General features: G+C 40.8%; 1 protein-coding gene and 1 long non-coding RNA gene across 5 annotated transcripts in view; one reads left to right on the top strand and one right to left on the bottom strand.

The window, feature by feature from the left end:
• The window catches only part of adcy7 (adenylate cyclase 7), a 51,985-nt gene that overhangs the window by 7,382 nt on the left and 23,474 nt on the right, over nt 1–21,129 (bottom strand). For 2 of the 4 annotated variants that reach the window (XM_037096812.1, XM_037096814.1), the window contains 16 exons: nt 20,254–20,997; nt 13,824–14,021; nt 13,351–13,515; nt 12,933–13,082; nt 9,805–9,965; nt 6,766–6,877; nt 6,319–6,446; nt 5,652–5,810; nt 5,398–5,530; nt 4,929–5,117; nt 4,462–4,505; nt 3,048–3,107; nt 2,022–2,099; nt 957–1,026; nt 728–825; nt 481–565 (listed from right to left, as the gene is read on the bottom strand). In XM_037096812.1, coding sequence (XP_036952707.1) covers nt 481–565; nt 728–825; nt 957–1,026; nt 2,022–2,099; nt 3,048–3,107; nt 4,462–4,505; nt 4,929–5,117; nt 5,398–5,530; nt 5,652–5,810; nt 6,319–6,446; nt 6,766–6,877; nt 9,805–9,965; nt 12,933–13,082; nt 13,351–13,515; nt 13,824–14,021; nt 20,254–20,418 — 1,995 coding nt within the window. In that variant the 5' untranslated portion in view covers nt 20,419–20,997. Of the gene's footprint in view, nt 1–480; nt 566–727; nt 826–956; nt 1,027–2,021; nt 2,100–3,047; nt 3,108–4,461; nt 4,506–4,928; nt 5,118–5,397; nt 5,531–5,651; nt 5,811–6,318; nt 6,447–6,765; nt 6,878–9,804; nt 9,966–12,932; nt 13,083–13,350; nt 13,516–13,823; nt 14,022–20,253; nt 20,998–21,129 lie in introns of those variants that run through there. The other 2 variants (XM_037096813.1, XM_037096815.1) reach the window with 2 other exon arrangements.
• On the top strand, nt 15,907–20,357 carry LOC119018823. The gene is made up of 3 exons (XR_005074869.1): nt 15,907–16,024; nt 18,693–18,842; nt 20,226–20,357. It is a non-coding gene; the product is annotated as an uncharacterized LOC119018823 (long non-coding RNA).

A 21,129-nucleotide genomic window follows, 5' to 3' on the forward strand; every position in this document is an offset into this window, starting at 1 on the left:
TCGAAAGAGCAGTTGCCATAACAATTTCACCGAAAGCTGAGTAGCACACGTACTCCCTTGTGGTGTCCTAAGGAAGGCTAGAAACAGATGGTAAGTGAAATTACATTTTTCCTGAGTGCTTCTTGTATTATATGGTATTTGTTAGTGTGGCCTTCACACAACAGAAGTATAATTACCTTTTAATTACCTGAACAACGTTCCAGAGAGAAACATTTCAGGCAATGCGGGGTGAGGGCCAGGCCAGCATTATTAAATGTGGAACTTAACAAGTGCAGCTGGACAAATAACAACGCTTTCACTCCATCCATTCATCCATCCATCCATGCAGTGTGGGTTTGCTGTGACTTTGAGGCTTAATTTTTCCACTTGCTTCAAACCCACATGACATTTGAGATGTACTGGCTGAAAGAGCTGATACCTGAGCTCTCATCATCCGAGTATTCAAATGTTAAATGCTGACGTAAGATTTAACAGACTGACCTGTAAGTGACCGGCGAAACAGATGGCCAGGGTCAGCAGCAGCACGCAGACCAATACTCCAAATGACATCCCCAACATCTGTCGACTGAGGGAGATATAAAACAGAGGATGACAAAAATCAGTCTCCAGCGTCTTATTTGCCTATTAGTGCAAAATACCATCCTCATGCTGTGTTTCTTCTTGCCCTGCTGACAACTTTGTGGTAGACTGACAGTAAATAACAAAAGGAAAATACTGTTATACTCACTTCTTTGTGACAAACATCTGAACTAAAAAGATGCATAGGAAGATGAAAGTGGCACAGCCAACGTAGTGTTTGAACATCGGCAAATCCAGGGATCGGTACTTGAAAGAGGAAAAACAGAACAACATGTGAAACCTCGTGTTCAGCCCCAGAATGTTTTAACAGACATGTATAACAGTGTGGGATTATTGATGTCTTTATCGGTCTCTTTGCAGCTTTGAGTCCAACTGACCTGTTTTTCCAAATCTTTCTTTGGGAACCACAGAGCCAAACTGCTACTTTCTTCAGTCTTGGACCACTGCCTGAGAGAGAGGAAGGAAGAAAAGGAAGGAAGGAAGGAAGGAAGGAGTAAAGAAAAATAAAGAATAAATAGCTCTCACTTCAATTGTCAAAAGTGTATTAAAATAAATAGAGAATGTCATTAATTAAAATTGTATGTGATTGACTTGGAAAGACACAGTTGTGCTTATGTCATGCTAACATACTGATGTTAAGCAAGCACAATCTTTACCATGTTTACCATGTTAATTTAGTGTAACAGCATGCTTACATTTACTATAAACATAAGCCACTGATTTGTATAGAAGGACAAGATAGTGAACGAACAGATGGCACCCTTTCCAGTCCAATGGGAATTGCTCAAACTGCTTAGCTCTCATTTCCTAAATCTGCAGCCTGTTACAGAATATGTGAAGTAGTGTCCATGTTCAGCCCACAGACGCAACATGGCGAAGATGTCACTGAATTTTTTTAAGTAAAGTTTTACAAATATGAAACCTGCAAGGATCAAAACTTGATAACAGTCCCGCGTCCCGTCATTCTGTTTGCTTTTACAATGGTCGTCTATGGGAAAATGCTTTTTGGGCTGCAGGGAAAGTTTTAGCTTTAATACCGCAGTAGTACAGCTGAGACTGATGGGAATGTGATTAGTTCTGCAGGTATTTCCTGTTAAACCAAAGTACTGGAAATTTTTACCATTTAATCTAATGAAAAGTCAGGGGATCACCAAATCATCCTGAGGGGGACATGAATGTTTGTACATCACACAGTCATCTCCTCTCTAGACCAAAAATGTGAACCTCATGGCGTCACTGAATGAAAAGGGGGATAACCAATATCTGAAGGATTCATGGTTGTCTGCACAACAAAACCTTCTGAACACCCGACAAACCAACAGTAAACCAACAGTAATTTACATTACTGTAAATAAAGTTGTGTGTCTAAGTGTGTCTAACTACATAAAAAAATGCACCACGTGCACAATGTGTGATTTGTCATGCTGTAAAAATAGACATACTTGCTGCTGAGCTCATCTATGGTTGTAGTCATCTCATTGTGCAGTTCCTCATCAAACTTACTCTTCTGGGATTTGTTCCTGCACCGGAAAGCACAGAGACAATTAGGGAGAGGCAGATGGACAGACACCGATACACACAAGTGGACTGGAACAGATGCTGGAAAACCAGATCAGGTCATGCAGGTCCAGTTAAGCTGTGCTTGGAGGCAACATGGTTAATGCCATTCTGAGCATTAGTGAGAAAAGAGAAATATGGTTTGGCCCAGTGAGAGAGTTACGTAGAGGGAGTGCGCCGGATGCAGAGTGCTGTGCGTTAGATGATCTCTGTGGGATTCAGTGGGAGTGCTTCTGGTTGAAAACCCCCTCTGCTCTATCAGGAAGGAAGCATTTACAAAGATGCACAGCCCCAGATACAAACAAGCCCCGGTCAGTGATCAGCGTTAATAGGAACGTGTCAGTCCAGGTTACAGGGTTTCTGAAGGCTTTTGAGATCTTAGTTGCCCTGTTACAAAAAGGTAGCAGTGAGAAACGGTGAGTAAAGAACAGCATCACACTGCTGCTCAGGTTAGTGTCAGGACAGCAAGGTTCTCTATTAAAGGCAATAGTTCTCACCTTGTCGGTCAGGAGGACCTCACATAGACACTTTTTAGCAGTGTACTGACAGAATTATTAACACATTTGGAGCATGGTTAAAATTCTCAATGTGTGTAAAGTGTTATCACTTTTTAAATTACTGTGATAAATGATTCATTTTATCCTTTACTCCCACGAAAATGAATCAGTTCAACAACACTTAAATAATTCCATGAAGCATACTGATTACTGGGCACCAATTTGCAAATTTAAAACGATTGTGGGAACTCAAAAGTGTAATTTACAGTCTGTGAAAGCTCATTTACACTTAAACTAGTACATGTATGAGCAAGCATTGTTTTGTTTTTGTTTATCAGGGTCACAAGCCAAAAGGTTGAGAACTACTGCACTGAAGGAATGAGGACCTTGCGGGACTACAAAGGCCCCACTCACTTATAGCTGCTGAACGGAGGGGTAGGCAACGTGAACGGTTCTTCGAGAGACTCATCGAAGCTGTCAGGGTCCAACAATAAGACACAAAAATACATTCATCACAGCAGAGCAGTAAGGAGCCACTGATGAAATCAATCTCAGGATTCATTTTAATCAGTTAATAAAGGAAATAGTGCTGGTGAACGAGGGTAACACACACAACTGTTAACCACAAAAAAAATATTTTCTGATATGTAATGTCATCAAGCTTGAGTGGGTGAACCTCATTTCACAGTCACTTCAGCCACAGATGCAGCTGCCTCTGCTACATTACACTGTGCATACATGAATGAAATTTCCGAGATATCACAAACCTCCATTCTCACGAGGTCCAATGCTTGTGCTTTTAGGCGCACACTTATCTCCTCTAATCACATTACTCTAGCCCACGCAGTTTGTGTAGGTGAGTTCCACCCACTAATCAGCAGCCCCACTTTAAATATTTGTCCTTACGCTTACTGCCTGTGCCAGACAGGAAAAGAGAATTAACCATTATGAGCTACAACCATAATCAATTTGTCTGTGCATTGTTTGAGGCTAATGGAAGTGCCCGTCATAGAGCTCAGCATCCCACCGCTCTGCAAGAAATTACTGTCAGTGCAGCACACTAAGCAGACCGTCAGTGACGACATTTCGTTAGTTTCACTTAGGTTCAGAACTAACTCCTCTAACGCTAACAGGTCAGGTGTTAATACATAATGTTGATTTATGCATTGAAATCATGCATTGACACTTTATATATCATGGACATTAATTTCTTAAACAGAAAAGTTCTTATTTCCCTTCTCTGCTACCTGGCACGTACACAAGGCAGCTGAGAGACGGTTTATCGCATACACCTCCACATCATCTGTAAGAGAGGAAGACGCAGCAACATCCTGCCTGCTCACTGCATATGATATGACCCTCGACTAGATTAAACATTTAAAACGTTGATCATGTTTCCACAGGGAGAAAAAGAGTACAGCCATGCGAGACAAGAGGAAAATCTTTACGTGTAACAAGCTGTCTACCGTGACCTTGATTACCCACTGGAGACATCATTCCATCGATATGTGTAAGTTCACGTGGAAGGAATTAATCTTATACATTATAATAATCTCTGTGCGTGTAGCTGAAAATTTTAAATTATACACTGAATTCCAGAAAAAAAAATCATAAATATAAAAACATGTTTTTTAAAAATAAATGGAATATTACTCATGACCAGTTGAGATTCTATGAATAGATCAGAATGTCCCAGCAGGGAAAGTTGGTGGTGAAAGTCTTCTATGTGGCCGGGTGCTACTGAAGGTTAGCAAAACTTCAAAATAACAATAGTGACCAAACAGGGATTTAACATATGAATTCATGTTGTAGATATTATTGCTCTCACCTCTCAGGGTTCTTGAAGCTGGGTGCTGCTCGTAGAGGGATGTCCTGGAAAAGACAACATTCACCCAATAAGAATGTTTGGAAAGGGATTGAATGGACGCTGCAAAACAAATGCACTCGAACTCAATTCATCCAACTTCTTGAGGTTCTTAAACCACCTCACAGGCACTTTGGGTGCACCCTTCTTGACTCTGAGGTAACATCAACTAAAAAACACCTTTAAAGTCTCTCATACTTGCCTAAAGCTTTCAAGATCCTGCAGCAAAAACATTTCCAGCAATTTCCATAGTAAAAAAAAAAAAGAGAGAGACACCTATGTTCTCCAGCCATAATAATTTCTTATGCTTTGTCTCAATACTTAAAACAATCAGACCACATCTTGTATTGGTGCACTGCTGCTTTAACGTGGGCTCCATCAGAAGAATAGCTGCTGCCTTCATGACAACTAACAACAACAAACGTGCTTACCTTGTTACGTGGCTTGCCATTGACAATGGTGTCTGTGGTGAAGCCTTCACGGTTCTGAAGATGGGCAAAAGGTTTGACGGCACCCCAAGATTCCAGGTAACGGGTCATACGCACGGACGCCCGCATCTTCAGACCATCATTCACCCTAGGTTTAGGTGCACTACGGCTGTTCAGTGATGGGTCCTTAGACTAACAACACACATTTACACACACACACACACAATTAACATTGCATTTACGGTACACTGTGGGCATTTAGCTGAAGCCATGATGCATGAAAAGCGTTAGACTCAGTACTTTCCTGAATGATAGAGGCAGAAAATCTATTCAAGCAGTGTTAGCTTTGGGTGATAACGACAAATCTATCCTGAACCAAAAAAATTCTGGACTCCAGGGGAAAGGACATTTGTATCATTTTACAAAACTACGGTAATCTGAAAATGTTTTCACATTGTTTCTGAGAACTCACCTGTGGATCAATGACAAGGTAGGTTTGGACATTGAGCTCTTTTAGGTAGGGGTCCCTGAGGTGGCCTTCGCCGTCTTCCACTTCATAAGCCTTGTTTAAGTGCTTCAGCGTCGCCTCTGTGATGTGGACTCGTCTATCAGTGAGGGAATGGCATTAAAAGTGTGTAAGACGTATTTTTTTGGATGGTGATGGGAACTAGTACATTTTACTTTCATCACAGTGCACACAAGAGATACAAAGCTAGCATCGCTCACCCTGGAAGGCCTCCTGACTCCATGTGATTGGCCAGCGTGACATCATGCGACCACACGTCAAACTGCCACTTGCGAAGGCCGATCACGCCGCAGAGCACGTTGCCCGAGTGCACGCCCACTCTCATGTTGATATCAACCCCTGTGGCCTCACGTACCTGTCTGGAATTTCACAGCAACACTAAAGCTCATTGTTGATGAAGGCTGTTTAGATATAAGGAACACATGCACATAAACAGTCTAATGTTCTTTTCTAGCAGTATAGTAAAGGAAAGTGGCTTCTGTCCTTGGCAGCCAATACAAGTCCTGTCTCAACAGCTTGTTAGAAAACTTCCTCCGGTAGAGCAGAGCCAACACTCCCACTCAGACTTTCTCACTACATTCAAAATGACACATCACCTTCAACATGTGCACGACTCGCCATTAATGTACAATTGAATCAACACAGACTTTACTCCCCTAAACTTAAGACATGACTGAGAATGACTCACCATGTAGTCCACCATTACAAGTAAACAACAAAGTTCACCGAGAGTTTCCAGAAATAGCTCATTACACATTTAAATAATTCATCTCAAAACTCAGCATGCTGATGACATCTCTTGTAAGAATTACATCAAGAAACACAAGGTTTCAGCAGGGTTGAGGTTGAGGGTTGACACAAACTCACTTGATGGCTTCACACATGTCCAGGCCCATTTTAACGCAGTTCTTGGCATGTTTGGGTAGAGAGACTGGCAGCCCCGACACACAATAGTAGCAATCTCCAAGGATCTTGATTCTCATACATTCGTTTTCCTACAAGGAACGAGGAAGAAGAGAGGATAAACCAAAAATCTGATACAAGGGATATGAGTGTACACATGCCTTCACATGGGAGCCACTCGGTACAACTGCGGTCTTGTTCTACTGAGGTTAAGTGCCTCGGTCATGGTTTGATAAGAAGAGAGTGTTTCCTTGTACAACTGCCAGGCCACGATTTTCCATCCAGTTTGAGGTTTAGAAGAAATACATATAGAACCTCTCAACTAATAATATTATCACCAGAGTAATACTTGAGCTTAGCGATCAGTGTTTGTAGAAACCAACATAAAGAAAGTATAAAATGCTGACTCACCTTGGCAATCTGGTCAAACTTGCCAAACAATTCATTGAGCATAATAACCAGCTCTTTGGGAGAACAGTCACTGGCCAGTCGAGTGAAGCCAACAATGTCAGCATAGAGAATACTGAAAGACAGAAATTACACAATGAGAGTTTAACACACCCAAACAAATAACGCAGCGCAAATAAACCAGTATGATTGTTATTTGTACTGGTGGAGTATTTCTTTTTTCTTTATTAATTTCCACGTATAAAAAATGAAATACTTAAAATAATCAAGTAAAACCACCGTGAGTTTAGCATCCACAAAGTGGGACTCCCAGTTCATCCCACAGATATCAGAAGGGTGCTTTCAAGTTGGAAGTATGGCGTTCAACCTTAACATAATAACTAACTGATGAGCAACTGTAGTATATCCATGTAAACTCTGACTATCTCACCCAAGTTACATATAGTGAGATATGTATCTTGCCTTTGCATTTATATTTTTAATGCCTTCTCATTATCCTCTTTGAAATTGGATCTTAGTGAGCTGTTCAGATATGGCAGATGTACAATTTGTGAAATGCTGTCTCTGAAAAAATAAATATTCGTCCCTTCTTTGGAAATTTGACAAATATGTTAAGCAATAGAAAATACTGTATCACTTGGTCCTGGCCTGTATGCTGCCCTGTGACTAGATAAAATATATATCCCAGCAGATCAGCTGCACAGCTCTGTCTACATCCCAGTTTACACCGTGCATTAAGGTGTTCTATATTTTGATAACTTTTCGAGATACAGATTGCATTTCAATTCCAGCTGTAAATACTATGTCTGCGTTGTGATTTACATGCCTGAAATATTCACAAAAAACAAAAAAGACAGAGATCCTTCCTGGCTTTCTGGACATCTTAATGCAGCTAATGTTGAGTAGAGTACCAGGGCCCATAAAGCTTAAACCATTTGTCCTCCATATTTAGGCCTGATTTTCTCTGAGCAGCCCTGTCGGTATTATTATGACCCATTATGAGCATTACGGCCCCTGAACTGTCATTGAGGATTTCAGGCAAAAAGCCTCTGACCCACCTCCCATTAACCTATAGTGGATGTGATCAGTGACTGATTAAAAGGCCTGCCTGGTTCAATGCTGAATCACAGCCTTGACATAATTGATGCTGCTGGTCAGCAGACCGCAGAGGGACACCGACATCTCATCTGACCTCTAAAAGACTCGACACCACAAGAAAAAACAGCTAGAAGTTTGGCAAAAGCCCAATCCACACAGAGAGCCTGACCTGCCTCCCTGTCTTAGCATAGCTGTCCTTAGTGGGAAGTGAAACTCTAACCACTGCAATGTAGGCCTCAGGGAACACCATGCTCATGTCAGTGGGCTACAGGACATGTTTGTTATTGTGATGAATGCTATGCACGTAAATTACAGCCTGATGGGATCTATCTATAATTTGACTTTGAGATGCCAGTTAATAGGAACGCAACGCCATATTGATGAAGAAATCCAAGTAAAACAAGGGTTCACATCATTTCAAACCATTTGGTTAGATGTTAAACACCAACACAAATACTGACTGATATGTGTGTGTGTGTGTAGCATTCATTTAACTTGTAATGCACCACATTAAACCAGGGCTGAATACCACCATTGGCTGGTGAAGAAGTTGCAGCCTGGCCTGAGAACAATTCTGCTGACCAGCAGAGGGACACAAATACTGCACCTGACTGGACACTGTTCAACTGGCTGACTGAAAACGGCCAGGTGCTTCATGAGACACACAACATGGCTAATAACTGGTCTGACTGGGGTAATTATAGGGATAGGTCAGGGGCGCAGCCTATCATTCAACACCTTCTCGCTGTGGCCCTAAATGAACATGGCTGATGCCTCCACAATGAACTTTTCATTAGCAAATACCAACATTTTAGTGTCTCAGCATTACGAAAGATGAGATTATCTTCATAAACAACAGAGTGGATATTAACATCCTATCCACAGACTGTTTTGCTATCTATGCTGCAATTTCAACTGAATTTCAATTCACCTCACCAAAAGTGGAATCCTTTAAAGTCAAGAAAAAAAATATTTGCAATAAAAAAAAAAAAAACTGAGTCAGAAGATTAAACCACTAACATTTCTTCTTGAGATACACTAAAATGCAATTCTCCTCTTTAGGTATGGCAGACACGAAAGCTTACGTATATTTATCAGAAAAAAATGAGACAGTGAGCCATCTGCCAAGGTTCGGTTTAAGCTGACCCGATATCTGTCAGCACTTGCTAAATTAATGAAACCCCTCGTAAAACAAAGAGCTGTAACTGGGTCACTGTTCTGAAAACAAACACATACACTAATCTCCATCGTTACGAGAAGCGGTCAGGGAAATCTGCATTGTGTGTGGATTTTTTTTTTTTTTTTTTGCCTTTTCACCTCATCCATTTTTTATGAAGCACAGAAAAGGCAGAAATATGAGTTTTGCTGTGGACAGAGGATTTATAAGATTGAGAATGCAGATAAAGAAAACAGATGGCGAAATAAAATCAGTCCGATTAAAGAGACATTTTTAGTTTTAAAGCATTGCAGGCTTACAAAGTACAATAGCTCAAAAAGCTGATTTTTCGCCTTCCAGATTAGAGATAGAACAGAGACAGCGGTAAAGTCGATTTACAATATAGTCTCAATAAAGCTGCTGATAAAAATGCTGTTTTTCATGAGTCATAACCCTGAACTGAACTAATATCTGTTTTACAAATGTAGTGTTTGATCCTGGTCCCAGAACCTGTCTTCTCTTACCTGGTGTGAAAAGGGCAGGTTCAGGCCACAGACACCTTACTTTATAAAACTCTAATGGGGGAAAGTCAATATGCAATTCCAGAGATAGAAGGACACATGAATGCCTTCAACAGGTCTTGATGGTTGATCAATAATACAGGCTTTTAAACCAGCCCTTTGACCAGAATAATCAGGCTTCCATGATGAGGAGAGCCTTTATAACAAAGTCTAGTTACTGAAAATCTATGGCTGTCACGTGTGTCTTAAGGTTGTTTGTGTTTGTACCTGACATTCTCGTGCCTCTTGACATAAAGACTGTGGAAGTTGTTATCTTTGACGAGTCGCTGCTGCTCTTCTTTGTCCTTACATTCTTGCAAGCGCTCCATGATTGCCAGCTTCATCTTCATGGAGATGTAAACAGGCAGCACCGACTGCAGCAGGTTCTCCTACGAAATCACACATGTACATACAAACACAGTTAGTTACATAACTGCAATTAAGGTGAGCCAGGAAATTAGGTTTATTTGGCTTGTCACACACAATGTGCACAGTGATGAGTAGTAAAACCCGGAACAGCCACACAAGCATCTGTCAGAGCGCTGTGCTTAAAAGTGAAGTAAATTAAAGTGAAGGAATTTGAGTTTATTTCACCTGTGCCCATCTCCTCCTCTATGTCGCTACTGTTGTTAGACCACAATATGAGCACCAATCTATACCAGTTATGGCCATGTTACCATTCTGCCATCATATCCAAATGATGATAAACATGACAAAGTGAAAGATTATTCCTGACTCAGCGAGTGGTAATCGCCAGAGGTCTGAAGACTGTTTAAAGTTCAATGGGTTTGATTAAGACGGGAAATGATTAATCCTTGCCCATCAGAGGTTAGATCATCTGAACCAGGCGGCTGAGTCGAGGCTTGTTAAATTCATCTACGAAATGCTCTTGAATGAGGTCATCACAGAGTGCTTTAAAAAGTGCTAGTAGATGTAAATGGAGATTATTTCATGAGAGAGTATTAAGAGAGCAAATTTTACAGTACGAGACCAAAGCCAAGTGTGTGCATGTCTATGTGCGTGTGTGTACCAATAATGTGAAAGAGAGGGAGATGTTTGTGTGTGTGTGTATCTGTGTGCATGTAGGAATAAAAGAGTAATTCATGATTTATGAGGAAACCTTGCGTAAGTATTCACCTCCTTAAACGTTTTCCCACAGTTTGCATGAATTTGGTATTGAAACAGGAATTCAACAACCCTGTGAGTCATTAAACTGTAATTCACCAAGTAAAATCTGGATTTAGTTTATTTATTTTTCCTACTCCTACTTTATAATTCCACAAGTTGGGTCAGGTGAGATGAGGCGTGTTGGAGTGTGTGTGAACAGTTAAGTTCAATTTCAAAGGGATTTGGTTCTGGGCCACTTGAGGACATTCAAATTCTTGTTTTGAAGCCATTCCAGTTCTCATTTGGCTGGACACTCGGGGTCATTGTCCTGTTGGAACACAGATTGTTTCCTCAATCTAATAAACTACAAATAACTCCTGAATAATCTCTGTTCATGGACCTGTATTTTTATTTTTTCATTTTTTTATTTTTTTGCAAGTCAACACCACCACACCTCGGATATGGTTTTACCTCTACCACACTTTATGTTATGCAAGACGTGTTCTGATGCTACTGACATTTGTGGTCTGACACGGTGCCTTGGATAAAAGCATAAGTTCAGATTACCTTTAATTAGATTTTTCTTTAACATGTCAGAATTTTCCATGCGGCCTTTGTGTGAGCCGTCACAAGCCTTTTATTTCCCTTGAGTGTTTCTGGACATTCTCCAGGCAGTAAAAGGACTCACAATAAAGAAATTGCACCTTAAATTAATTTATAAAGGTTATGCAAAGATGTTTTGACTCAAAACATTCCAAAAAGCTAAAATAAATATAAAAACAAAATAATCCAATTTAACTTTATCTATTTTTTAAATATAGCTATGACAACACAAACATGGGAGACAGAACAGGGTTCAAATGACCCTTTTAATTTCCTCGGAGTCTGAAACATGAAAACTCACAGATCAGAAAGTGGCCTGTAAACAGATAAAGATGAGCAGCGGCAGGATTAGTCACATGGTATAAGGCTGCTGTATCCTTTAGTCTTTTATATTTAAATAAATTACTTTTGTATGTAACATTTTTAACTGCCAGCATTTGTTGATAATAAATGTACACAGTAACACACATTTCCTTTGATTTATAAGAAAGCAGTAGGTGTGGAAGTGTCAGCAGAGTTCCAGAGAATTTCATTAGTATTGGTTTCAAAGGGGAGTGATCATGTCACGCTGTTAAAAAGACACTTTTGATGTCTTTCGCACCCTGCCAAGAAACATCAACGCACTGGGCTGCCAAAATTAATGTGGGAACACAATGTGAGTCCCTCATTGGTTCCCAATTTGGAGCCGTTTTGGAGCTTGCCCCACCATGCTATTGTGTCCCTGCGCTCTTTGGCTAACTTCTGTGCACAAGGCTCCCTTTTCTCAGCCCCAATTCAAATACAACAGGAGGTTTAAATGTTAACGATTATATCATTCCTTTCTGTCCTGCTTGGCAACGCAACCGCTTCCCTGTCAGCAAGTTTTATGTCCTCTTACTAAGCAACAGTCATAACAAATGACAAAAGGAAAAATTTGTTTAAAAATGCCTCTGAAGTCAAACCAAGTCTGCACAGATGCATCTAATTTAAAAGCCATCACAGGAAAATCTAATTTCAGAAGGATTTGTTAGTCGCTATGAAAACATCAATGAGAGAGAGTCAACATGGGGGCAGCCAAAGGCAAAGTTTAAAGATTAAATAATATTACAGGAGGTTGGCTCTAACAATTACGGACCAACTATTTTCATTCGTAATCAGTAATGTCGCTATATGATGCTGTATTGGCAAAGTAATTAAAATGCTCAAAACAATATTTTTTGAATAAATAATAGATTAGAAATGGATCATTACTTGATGAGAGTGTGCATGGATGTAGCGGGGGCCCAATTCAACCAACTAAGCGATCGGTGGTATCCATTAAATTCTCAAGACAGACACACAGACTGATTATTTTTCACTACTAACGTTTTGCCTGTTTTATCTATTTCTCTTTTGTCTTATAAAGAGGAATTCTGTGTCTTAATGCATGCTGTCGATCAATGTTACCATTACTTTGTTCTCACTGTGAATAATTCAGACTGTAACTGTAGTAGGTGGGTTTTTACATAAAAGTATAAATTAGTCAAACATATATGATTAGTTTTTAGATAAATGCAGTGAGTCAACACAGTGACATACTGTAGGCTGTCATATTTCTTGACTTCAAACAGAGTGTAGCAGATATTTGTTAAAAAACTAGTCTTTGGTGGCCGGTGTGTCACACAAACCTGTTGTCTTTTTTCAATCTCCAGTTTCATCCGCATGCTCAGGCACCTCAAGGTGTCTTGAAAGGTCTGCCTCAAGGTTTTCTCCATCAGGACCTTATGAAAGGCTCCCACCACACTGCCGCAAAGGAACACCACTGCATTGGAGAGCAGCTACAGAAACAGACACAGTAGGAGATGTTAGAGCTCAAAAGGAAACAGACACACACATACACATGTATGTAATGTATTTGTCCCTGCTGGATTGGGATATATATAAAAAACTGTCCTCATTTTAGATTTTCTTTTTTAAAATACACATTTGTCTGTTTTATCTTCACCAAAAAAAACACCTTGCTTAAGTAACAAATTTTGGGTTTGAAGTCTGACACATTAGCACTTCTACAACATAATTGCATGGTCTTTATCCGACTGGGTTTACCTGGTTGGCAAGGTCAATAGGGGTGTGATGGCTGTAAAAGGTGAGGTGCAGAGTGAGAACTATGATGTGGGACAGTGAGGTGATGACGCTCAGCACCACAGCGTACCACAACTGGAATGGCAGCATGGTGTAAACCGTGAAGATGATGAAGAGGAAGAAAGGCACCTGGAAACAGAAAAAGGTATTATTCACCAATTTTGATTAATCTGGTACTCTAAAAGTGTGGTCATACATCTCATGAGTCTTGGAGAATACTTGAGAGAAAGGTGGTCAGTTACAAGCAATTCTTACTGTATAACACACTTAAGTCTTTCATTTGATTAACCAAAGCACGTCTGTTTTTTAAATGATCTGTCTTCTCAAAATGAGTGATGGGAAACATTTAAAACTGCAGCTTAGACCTGAAGGGTCATATTGTAAATGTCACTTGCAACAAAAATATAACCTTAAACCATGCTGGAAGATGAAGTTACCTGATCCCAGGGCAGGATGATGGGGCTGCTGAAGATAAAGGTGTAGCCCATAGTGAGGTGTGTGGCCCATACAATCAGGCCCAGCAGACGCCTCCATCTCTGTGAGAGCATCTCCGCACACACCAGCACAAACACGGCCAGAAACACACACAGGCTGCCGCTCACCACGCTCACAAAGGCAGAGTGGTGCTCTGCTCTCTGCTCCCATAGGAAGGAGAAAGAGGAAAATATAACACATTTATTACAGTAACACGTCATTATTTGTTGGAAAGTGTACAAACATTTGCAGTGTACGCAATGGGATTTCAAAAGTACTATAAATTATGCATAAGTCATTTCAGTTACTAGTATGACTCAACTTTATTAAAGGCTTTGAGCAACTTGCAGAGTGACATAATGACCATGCGGTTGCTACCTCATGTGCAGGTACATCATAGTGAATCAAGTGGGAAAGTGTCAAAAAAAGTCCTGAGCAGACCGTCACCATCATGGACTGAAAAGTTTACAGGATATTTGCTTTGTAACACAACAAGCTACACCCTTAAAGACCACAGGATTTAAAGGTGTTGTTTGTCAAATTTGGCCAAAATTTGAAGGAAGCTTGAAAAACAAAATAAAACAGCAGCAACATATTGCCAGTGTAACAGACAACTGCTGCTCTTTGCAAGCTATCCATGGGTGTATTAAGCTCACGGCTCAGCAATAGAGTCTCTCTGGACAGGGATCCAGATCACACAGCAGTCACAACAGACGCTACAGCCTAGCTCAGATAGATCTGCCGCCTGTGAGAGTGAACACAGCCAGACACTGAACTGGGACATAACAAAACCTCCACGACCAACTGGGAGGTGAGACAGTGGCTCTGACCAAGACTTTCACTTCAGAGACAACCAGAAACACCAGGTGGGGACAGGAGAGCTGTGCAGCGGTAGAGAAGCAACAGCAGCTGGTGAAAACGGCATGTAGAGCCAAAATATGTTCATATCTTACTCAGTGAATGAGGATTTATTTTGACCAAACCAGAGGTGAAGACAAATCAAGACTATTGGTGCGTCTTATTAGTTTATGTCGTGTATGGATGAAATATGTTTTACAATGAGTTAACAAGGCAATTAAGCTTGTCTTGGTTCGATAAGAGAGAAAGGTTGATTCAGAAGGTGCAACTGTATTTTTCTGTTTAGTAAAGAAAACAGAAGTAAGAGTATTTCATCTCTTAACAATTGTACCAGTTTATTTTTCTATTTTTATTTTATTTTAGGATGCTGTCAGCTGGCATACATCTGTCAGCTGACATTATGAGGGCATCACCTCTTGCTGGAACCAAGTACTATAAAATAGGACTGGCTGGGGCTAGCTGGTTAGCATGCTAACTTTACAAAACACCCTGCCACAGAATACATAATCAACACTGTTGTTTCTTCACGTACTGTTGATAATGTTAGTTAATTTTCAAATTACTCCTTTCATCAACACATTTACAATTCAAAACGAAACACAAAGTAAAAATCATGTGCCTCATGTGCATATCGGTGTGCTACAGGGCTATTGTATTTCTACGTATGGTAGGCATGTTATTTTGTTCACCGCTCTGTGTATATGCTGTCATCTTATGCCTCTCTTTTTAATCAGTGGTTTAATGCTTGTGTTTCTGTAAGATAAATCTGTGGTCTTAGAGGAATAGAGGAATATAAGATGCTCCTGAAAGCCACACTTATCCAGCCAGAGCATTGCATTGACTGAGTTAAAGCACAGTGAGAAGTAAGCACGAGGGACAAGGACTGTGCATTTGTGCACATGAGCACACAAAGGAGGCATGTTTGCACGTGTGTGTCTATGTTTGTGGGAATATCTGTGTGTGTATTTGTGTAAATGTAAATGCAAACAACAACTATTGTTGTCTAAGTGTGCATGTGACGTTCTTTGTTTAAGCGCGAGAGAGCTGAAGTCGGGGAAAGAGCACGAGAGAAAACACAGGGTTAAAAGAGCGCTCAGGAGTGAGACAGATGCACAAAGTCAATGTTAATAGATCTCTGCTCAGAGAAGGACATCTCTGCATTGTATGTTGAGCTTTCTGGTTACCATGGCAGCATTGGAAAAGGCCAGATCTCAACTGAAGCACTTTCTACTCCCTATGTTGCTGTGAGACTTGACAAAACCTTTTTGTAGGTGGAAAAAGGAGGAGCTACAATTAAGACACAGAGGTATAAACACTCGCATGAACTCAGATGTACTCGTTTGACTGCATGTGTTGTGTACTGTATGTTTGTTTTTCCTTTACACCAAAATGTGTTGATCCTGGAGTAACGTCACAAGGACACATTTCTGATTGCTTTAAACACTGTTTTCATAGGAAAAACAAGCTGTACTTTATACTATCTAACATGAAGCTCAACAGTAAAGAATGCCTCATCTAACAGATCATCATGATTATAAGCAATTATTGACAACAGAGACGGGGCTAGAAAGCTGCAGGGGATAAAAAATGAATAACGTGTGAAATGACTAATCAACTCCACAAACATCCTCTCACAGCTCTCAGAGACATAAAGACCCAGTGTATTCAGATAAAATTGTAAGAACCTAAACAACAGGCTGTTTAATATCACTTCTCCATCCAATCAGGGCCTGACACTGGTGCCACAAGTGGCACTCTGAATACAGGCACAGCCAGTTTTACTCTCAGCGTTGCTCTTCATCCGCTGTCGATTGCAGAGGAGTTATATAAGTTGACAGTGACTTTTTGACACCGGTAGCTACCCTCTAACAGGCACCCTGCTCCTCCTTTTCATTTAACAACAGCATTATACAAGCTCCATCCAAGCATTTTCCCTTAACTCTTCCGTACCCCTGGCAACTGTGTGTGTGGTTGGACAGCTCAGTAGAAAGAGGAACAGAAGGAGTGAGTGATGGTATGTTCAAGGATGGATGAGGGGGTGAGTGAGTGAGGGAATTTTGCATATTTAATGTCATAATTGACAATCCAGTAGCTAGTAACTTAAATGAAAACAAAATGTGCAGTGTGTCAGTGCACACACTGCACGATGTTCACACACACACACAGGAGGGATGGTGCCATTTCCAAAGGACTGTGTGAGAGTAAAAGACCTTTATGTAGCAGCACAAACACAAGAGAAAAGGAGTGTGTCAGAGAGTCAGCAGCAACACAATTGAAGGAAGGTTAAGATGGTTTTTCCAGCAGGGGAAAGTAATATAATCTCTGGTGACAGGGGCTGTCAGTTCACTATATGAAATGCCAGCCTGACTGACTGCTCTGCTACCTACCATCATGCCAAAATCAACAGCATGTAGACGATCAGACGAAGTCAATGAATACCTGCCTTTTCCTGTCACTGTCGGAAGTGCGATTACATTCTCTACCCTCTGACAGCTTACATTGTTTTAACCACCATTTTCTCCCTCAGTCCTTTCAGTCATTTTTTGTCTATTCAGTGTTCAAACAAAGCTTATAGAGAAGATGTGTATTATTCGTGCAGCAGGGTAGGTAATTAGCAGGGAGGCTGTAACTCAGTGAATAGACTTGTGTTCAAGTCTTCATGTCAGCAGGCATATCCATTCTGTTGAAGAATTTTTAAGCAAAACTGAAGCACTACCAGCTCCAGGGCTACTGTTCTATGGCTCGACCTGGCCTCTGACCTCTCTGCCGAGAAAGGCAAGACAATTTCCTGACAGAGAAGCATCATTAGCTTTATTTAACATGCGCCTGATGGTGCTTGATAGATGCATTTCTAACCTGACATCTTTTCTTTTCAAGGAAAGTACTGCATTTTCTATTTTTGTGTCCATTTCAGAGATGTCCTCCTTCACATTCAAACAGTTACACAATCACTCACTCATTCACACTTCTGGGCAGCAGCACTGGTAGTGAAGGGGAGTTAAGTGCTTTATTCAAGTAGTTGTTGAGGGAGAGGAGGGAGTTTTTCATTTGGCACATTTCATAGCCAAGCTCGAGATTCGACCTGACCATCCAGCCACATCCTGCTTCTCTGAACATTAGGCTACTGCTGCGGTCCTAATGTGCCACATTAGTCCCCATACACTATCCAACTCAATGAATCCTCTCTGCACCATCAGAGAAACAGCCAAATGCTAGACAGCAGAGAATCTCTGATGCAATTATCAATGTATCTTGATGCACCTCAATTCTTGATTTTCACACTTATTTCAATACAATATGGTAATAAAATACTCATGTACTACTTACACTTAACAGCCCAAGTGGTTTCTGTGTTATGTACACTCAGTGGCCACTTTATAAAGCCACTTTTACATATGAACTCCAGACAATATCCAGAGAATCAGATCAGGATATTGTCCACATTTGCTTGTTCATACATGCAGCACACAACAGGACATGTCAGACTTGTTCACACATGCTGGAAATACTCTGCATGGTTTGAGCCAGGGGCGGCGCCTGGTTAGGAGGCAACACAGTGCTCCTTAATGCTGATGCTTTTGCATTCATCTCAATACTTAATGTATTCCAACATATCTTCACTATCGAGTGGAAAGTAAATTAACAGGCAAGCAGAGAAGAGTATGAAGCAGCTAAACACGCATGAAGATCCCACCTTAGAAATAAAGCTTCAGCAATTTGGATCTGTGTGATCAGCGTGAACGGGCCATATGGAACCACGAGAGACTGAGCAGGGAAGTAAGGATCCATCCATCCATCCATTATCTGAAACCACTTATCCTTTTCAGGGCCTGGGCTGGCTGGAGCCACTCCTAACTGACATTGGGCAGTGGTGGGGTAGTGGATAAGACGTAGTTCCTTCAGCAAAATGTAATTATTATTGTGCTAATGACCACACCTTTTAGCATCCTGTAACAAACACCCCTCCTCTTTAGCCTTAGAGATTCACGGGCTACACATCACATCTCCACAGATGAGGCAAGTTATGGCTAGCTCTGACATATCTCTAACCATGCTGGGACAGAAGGAGGTGGCAGAGGTTACAAGAAGAGAGACAGAACAATTACTTTAGAAAAGAGCATCGGGTGAGTTTTATGTTTCATTTTTGGATGAAGAGATGTTGCTCTGTAGTTTTTAAATGGGAGCTATAATTTTCCTATTCTCACAACGTAAACATCGTCTAACTGTGTAAAATCCTGCATGCTTCACTTTATAAACAAGAATTACCACCTTGCATTTTGTATGCCTCCGTGCACAAGTGAAATTCCAGTTTACAACCATGTCTGTCCACACTCACTAAATATCAATACTGGTATTTCCCTCAAGAATCCAGTATCAGTCAGTCTGTAATGAACAAACCATCAATAACATAAACGATGGCTGAAAATAATACTTGAGACAGGCTTCTGGTTCATATCTCAAGCATCTTAGCTGATCATTATATAAGAGATCTGACCATAATGGTCTCTTTAAAATGCTTATCTGACATAATTTCACCAATTAGCTGTCAAAGACACAAAAAATACCCCGAGAGAGGAAAACAGGGAGTCACTGATTGATGTGAATATGGTCTGCGTTCTTATTTACCAGGACCGATGTGGAAGTGGAACACACAGACTGTCAATGTTATAAGCTTCAGGAGAACATTTAACACCTTACATCTTAGACTATACAGTTTCAGTGCTGATTTTCTAGTTTGACAACTTACGAGCCATTGAAGTGTTCATTAGAGTCAACGTGTATCAAAGGTGCCTCACATGTAAATTTACTTGAATTGTGAATTTGCTGTAACCAGGTAATACTGTTATATTTAAGTGACTATGTGCTAATAATAGTCAAAAACATTGTCAAATGTCAACATCTTGACTGTCAACTATCACCTTGTGTCATTCCTCCCATCCTCGCAAAGACACAAAAATACAAAGAAAACTGAAAAAAATGATGAACATCTACACTAAGGCTGCAACTAAGTATTACTTGTACTAATAACTATTATTTTATGTATAGATTAATCTGCTAATTATTTTCACAATTGAACAATTGTGTAAAATGCTCAATATAATTTCTTGACACCTTCTAAATCAACTATTTTTCTCCAACCAACAGTCTAACAGTTGATCCAGAAACATCAGCAAATGTCCAACATTTTTCCTTGAGAAATGATGTAAGCTATTAAATCAATAATCAAAATAATCTGCACACAAAGTGTCACCCCGTCCTGATTACTGGTTTACAGAAGGGTGGACCTAAAGTCTGATTATACACCACCTGTTTAAAACAAATTGTACAAAATGTACGTGATGTTTAAAGTCTGCAGAAAATAATTAATGTGTTTGAGTTCACAAGAACTACTGATGGACGGCTAATCATTTCACTGCCTCAATGGCTGCTGATTAGTGGGGTAATGTTACCCACATCAACAGTCTAATGTGCAGGTTGAGTTACAGCATCACATATTTTCTGTACAGGAAAACACGAACACCACAGAAGACTCACCAGATGTAGGGCAAAGAAGAGGATGAGAAGGATTCCACAAGCGAGCATGGAGAGGCCCAGCAGGAGCACAAGTGGCTGATACTGGCTAATGCAAGAGAATTTGCTGTACAGTGCCTCATTTTTCAGCTCCTGGTCGTTCAACAGGTACTTCCCCTTGGCTGGCATGGCTCACGCTTCTCAAAGAGGCATATCAGGTGTTAACAAGGAGCCCCAGAGAGCAGGAGTGTGTGTCTCCACAACTTTTGTGTGTTTGAGGGTGGGGGCCAGAAGTTTCTGAAGAAGAAGTCCACAGTTCTAGATCTGTTAGGATCTTATTACTAACTCATGATGCTCAAGTGAAACTTGTGTTTTTCCTTCGGTGTGGCATCTTGAATGTTGTTGCTTCTCTCACAGCTCTGTCGTAGCTCTCTCCACTAGTCGTCCTCTCTGTCTCTCTCTTTCGCTTGATTCTCTCCCCTTCGCTAGTCCTTTTGTGTCTCCTATCCTCTGTCTGGTGTTGGCAGGCAGACCCGCTTCATCCTTTGCCAGCTACTGTGTTGCTCCCTTCAGTGGGTTTGAGTAATAAGCCCAGGGCTGGGAGACACAGAGGGGGAGGGGAAGGGAGGGGAGTTTAAGAAAGGGGAGGAGAGGGATACGGAGGAAGAGCAGGAGGAAAACAGGAGCTGATGAGGGCAGCAACAAAGGTCATCAGCGATCCCACCAGGTTTCAGGAAGTAACGGCTGGTGAGGTCTGCAGCTCCCCTCCTTCAGAGGCACATGAAAAAGAGACAAAAAAGACAGACACTTTAACAAAGGTTTGGTGGCAGACTTTGCAATTAACAGTATTTTGCCATAATATTACAATATTTTCACATGCATATGTGAACAAGACATTTG

Source organism: Acanthopagrus latus, chromosome 4 (assembly GCF_904848185.1).
Source record: "Acanthopagrus latus isolate v.2019 chromosome 4, fAcaLat1.1, whole genome shotgun sequence".
Taxonomy (NCBI): domain Eukaryota; kingdom Metazoa; phylum Chordata; class Actinopteri; order Spariformes; family Sparidae; genus Acanthopagrus; species Acanthopagrus latus.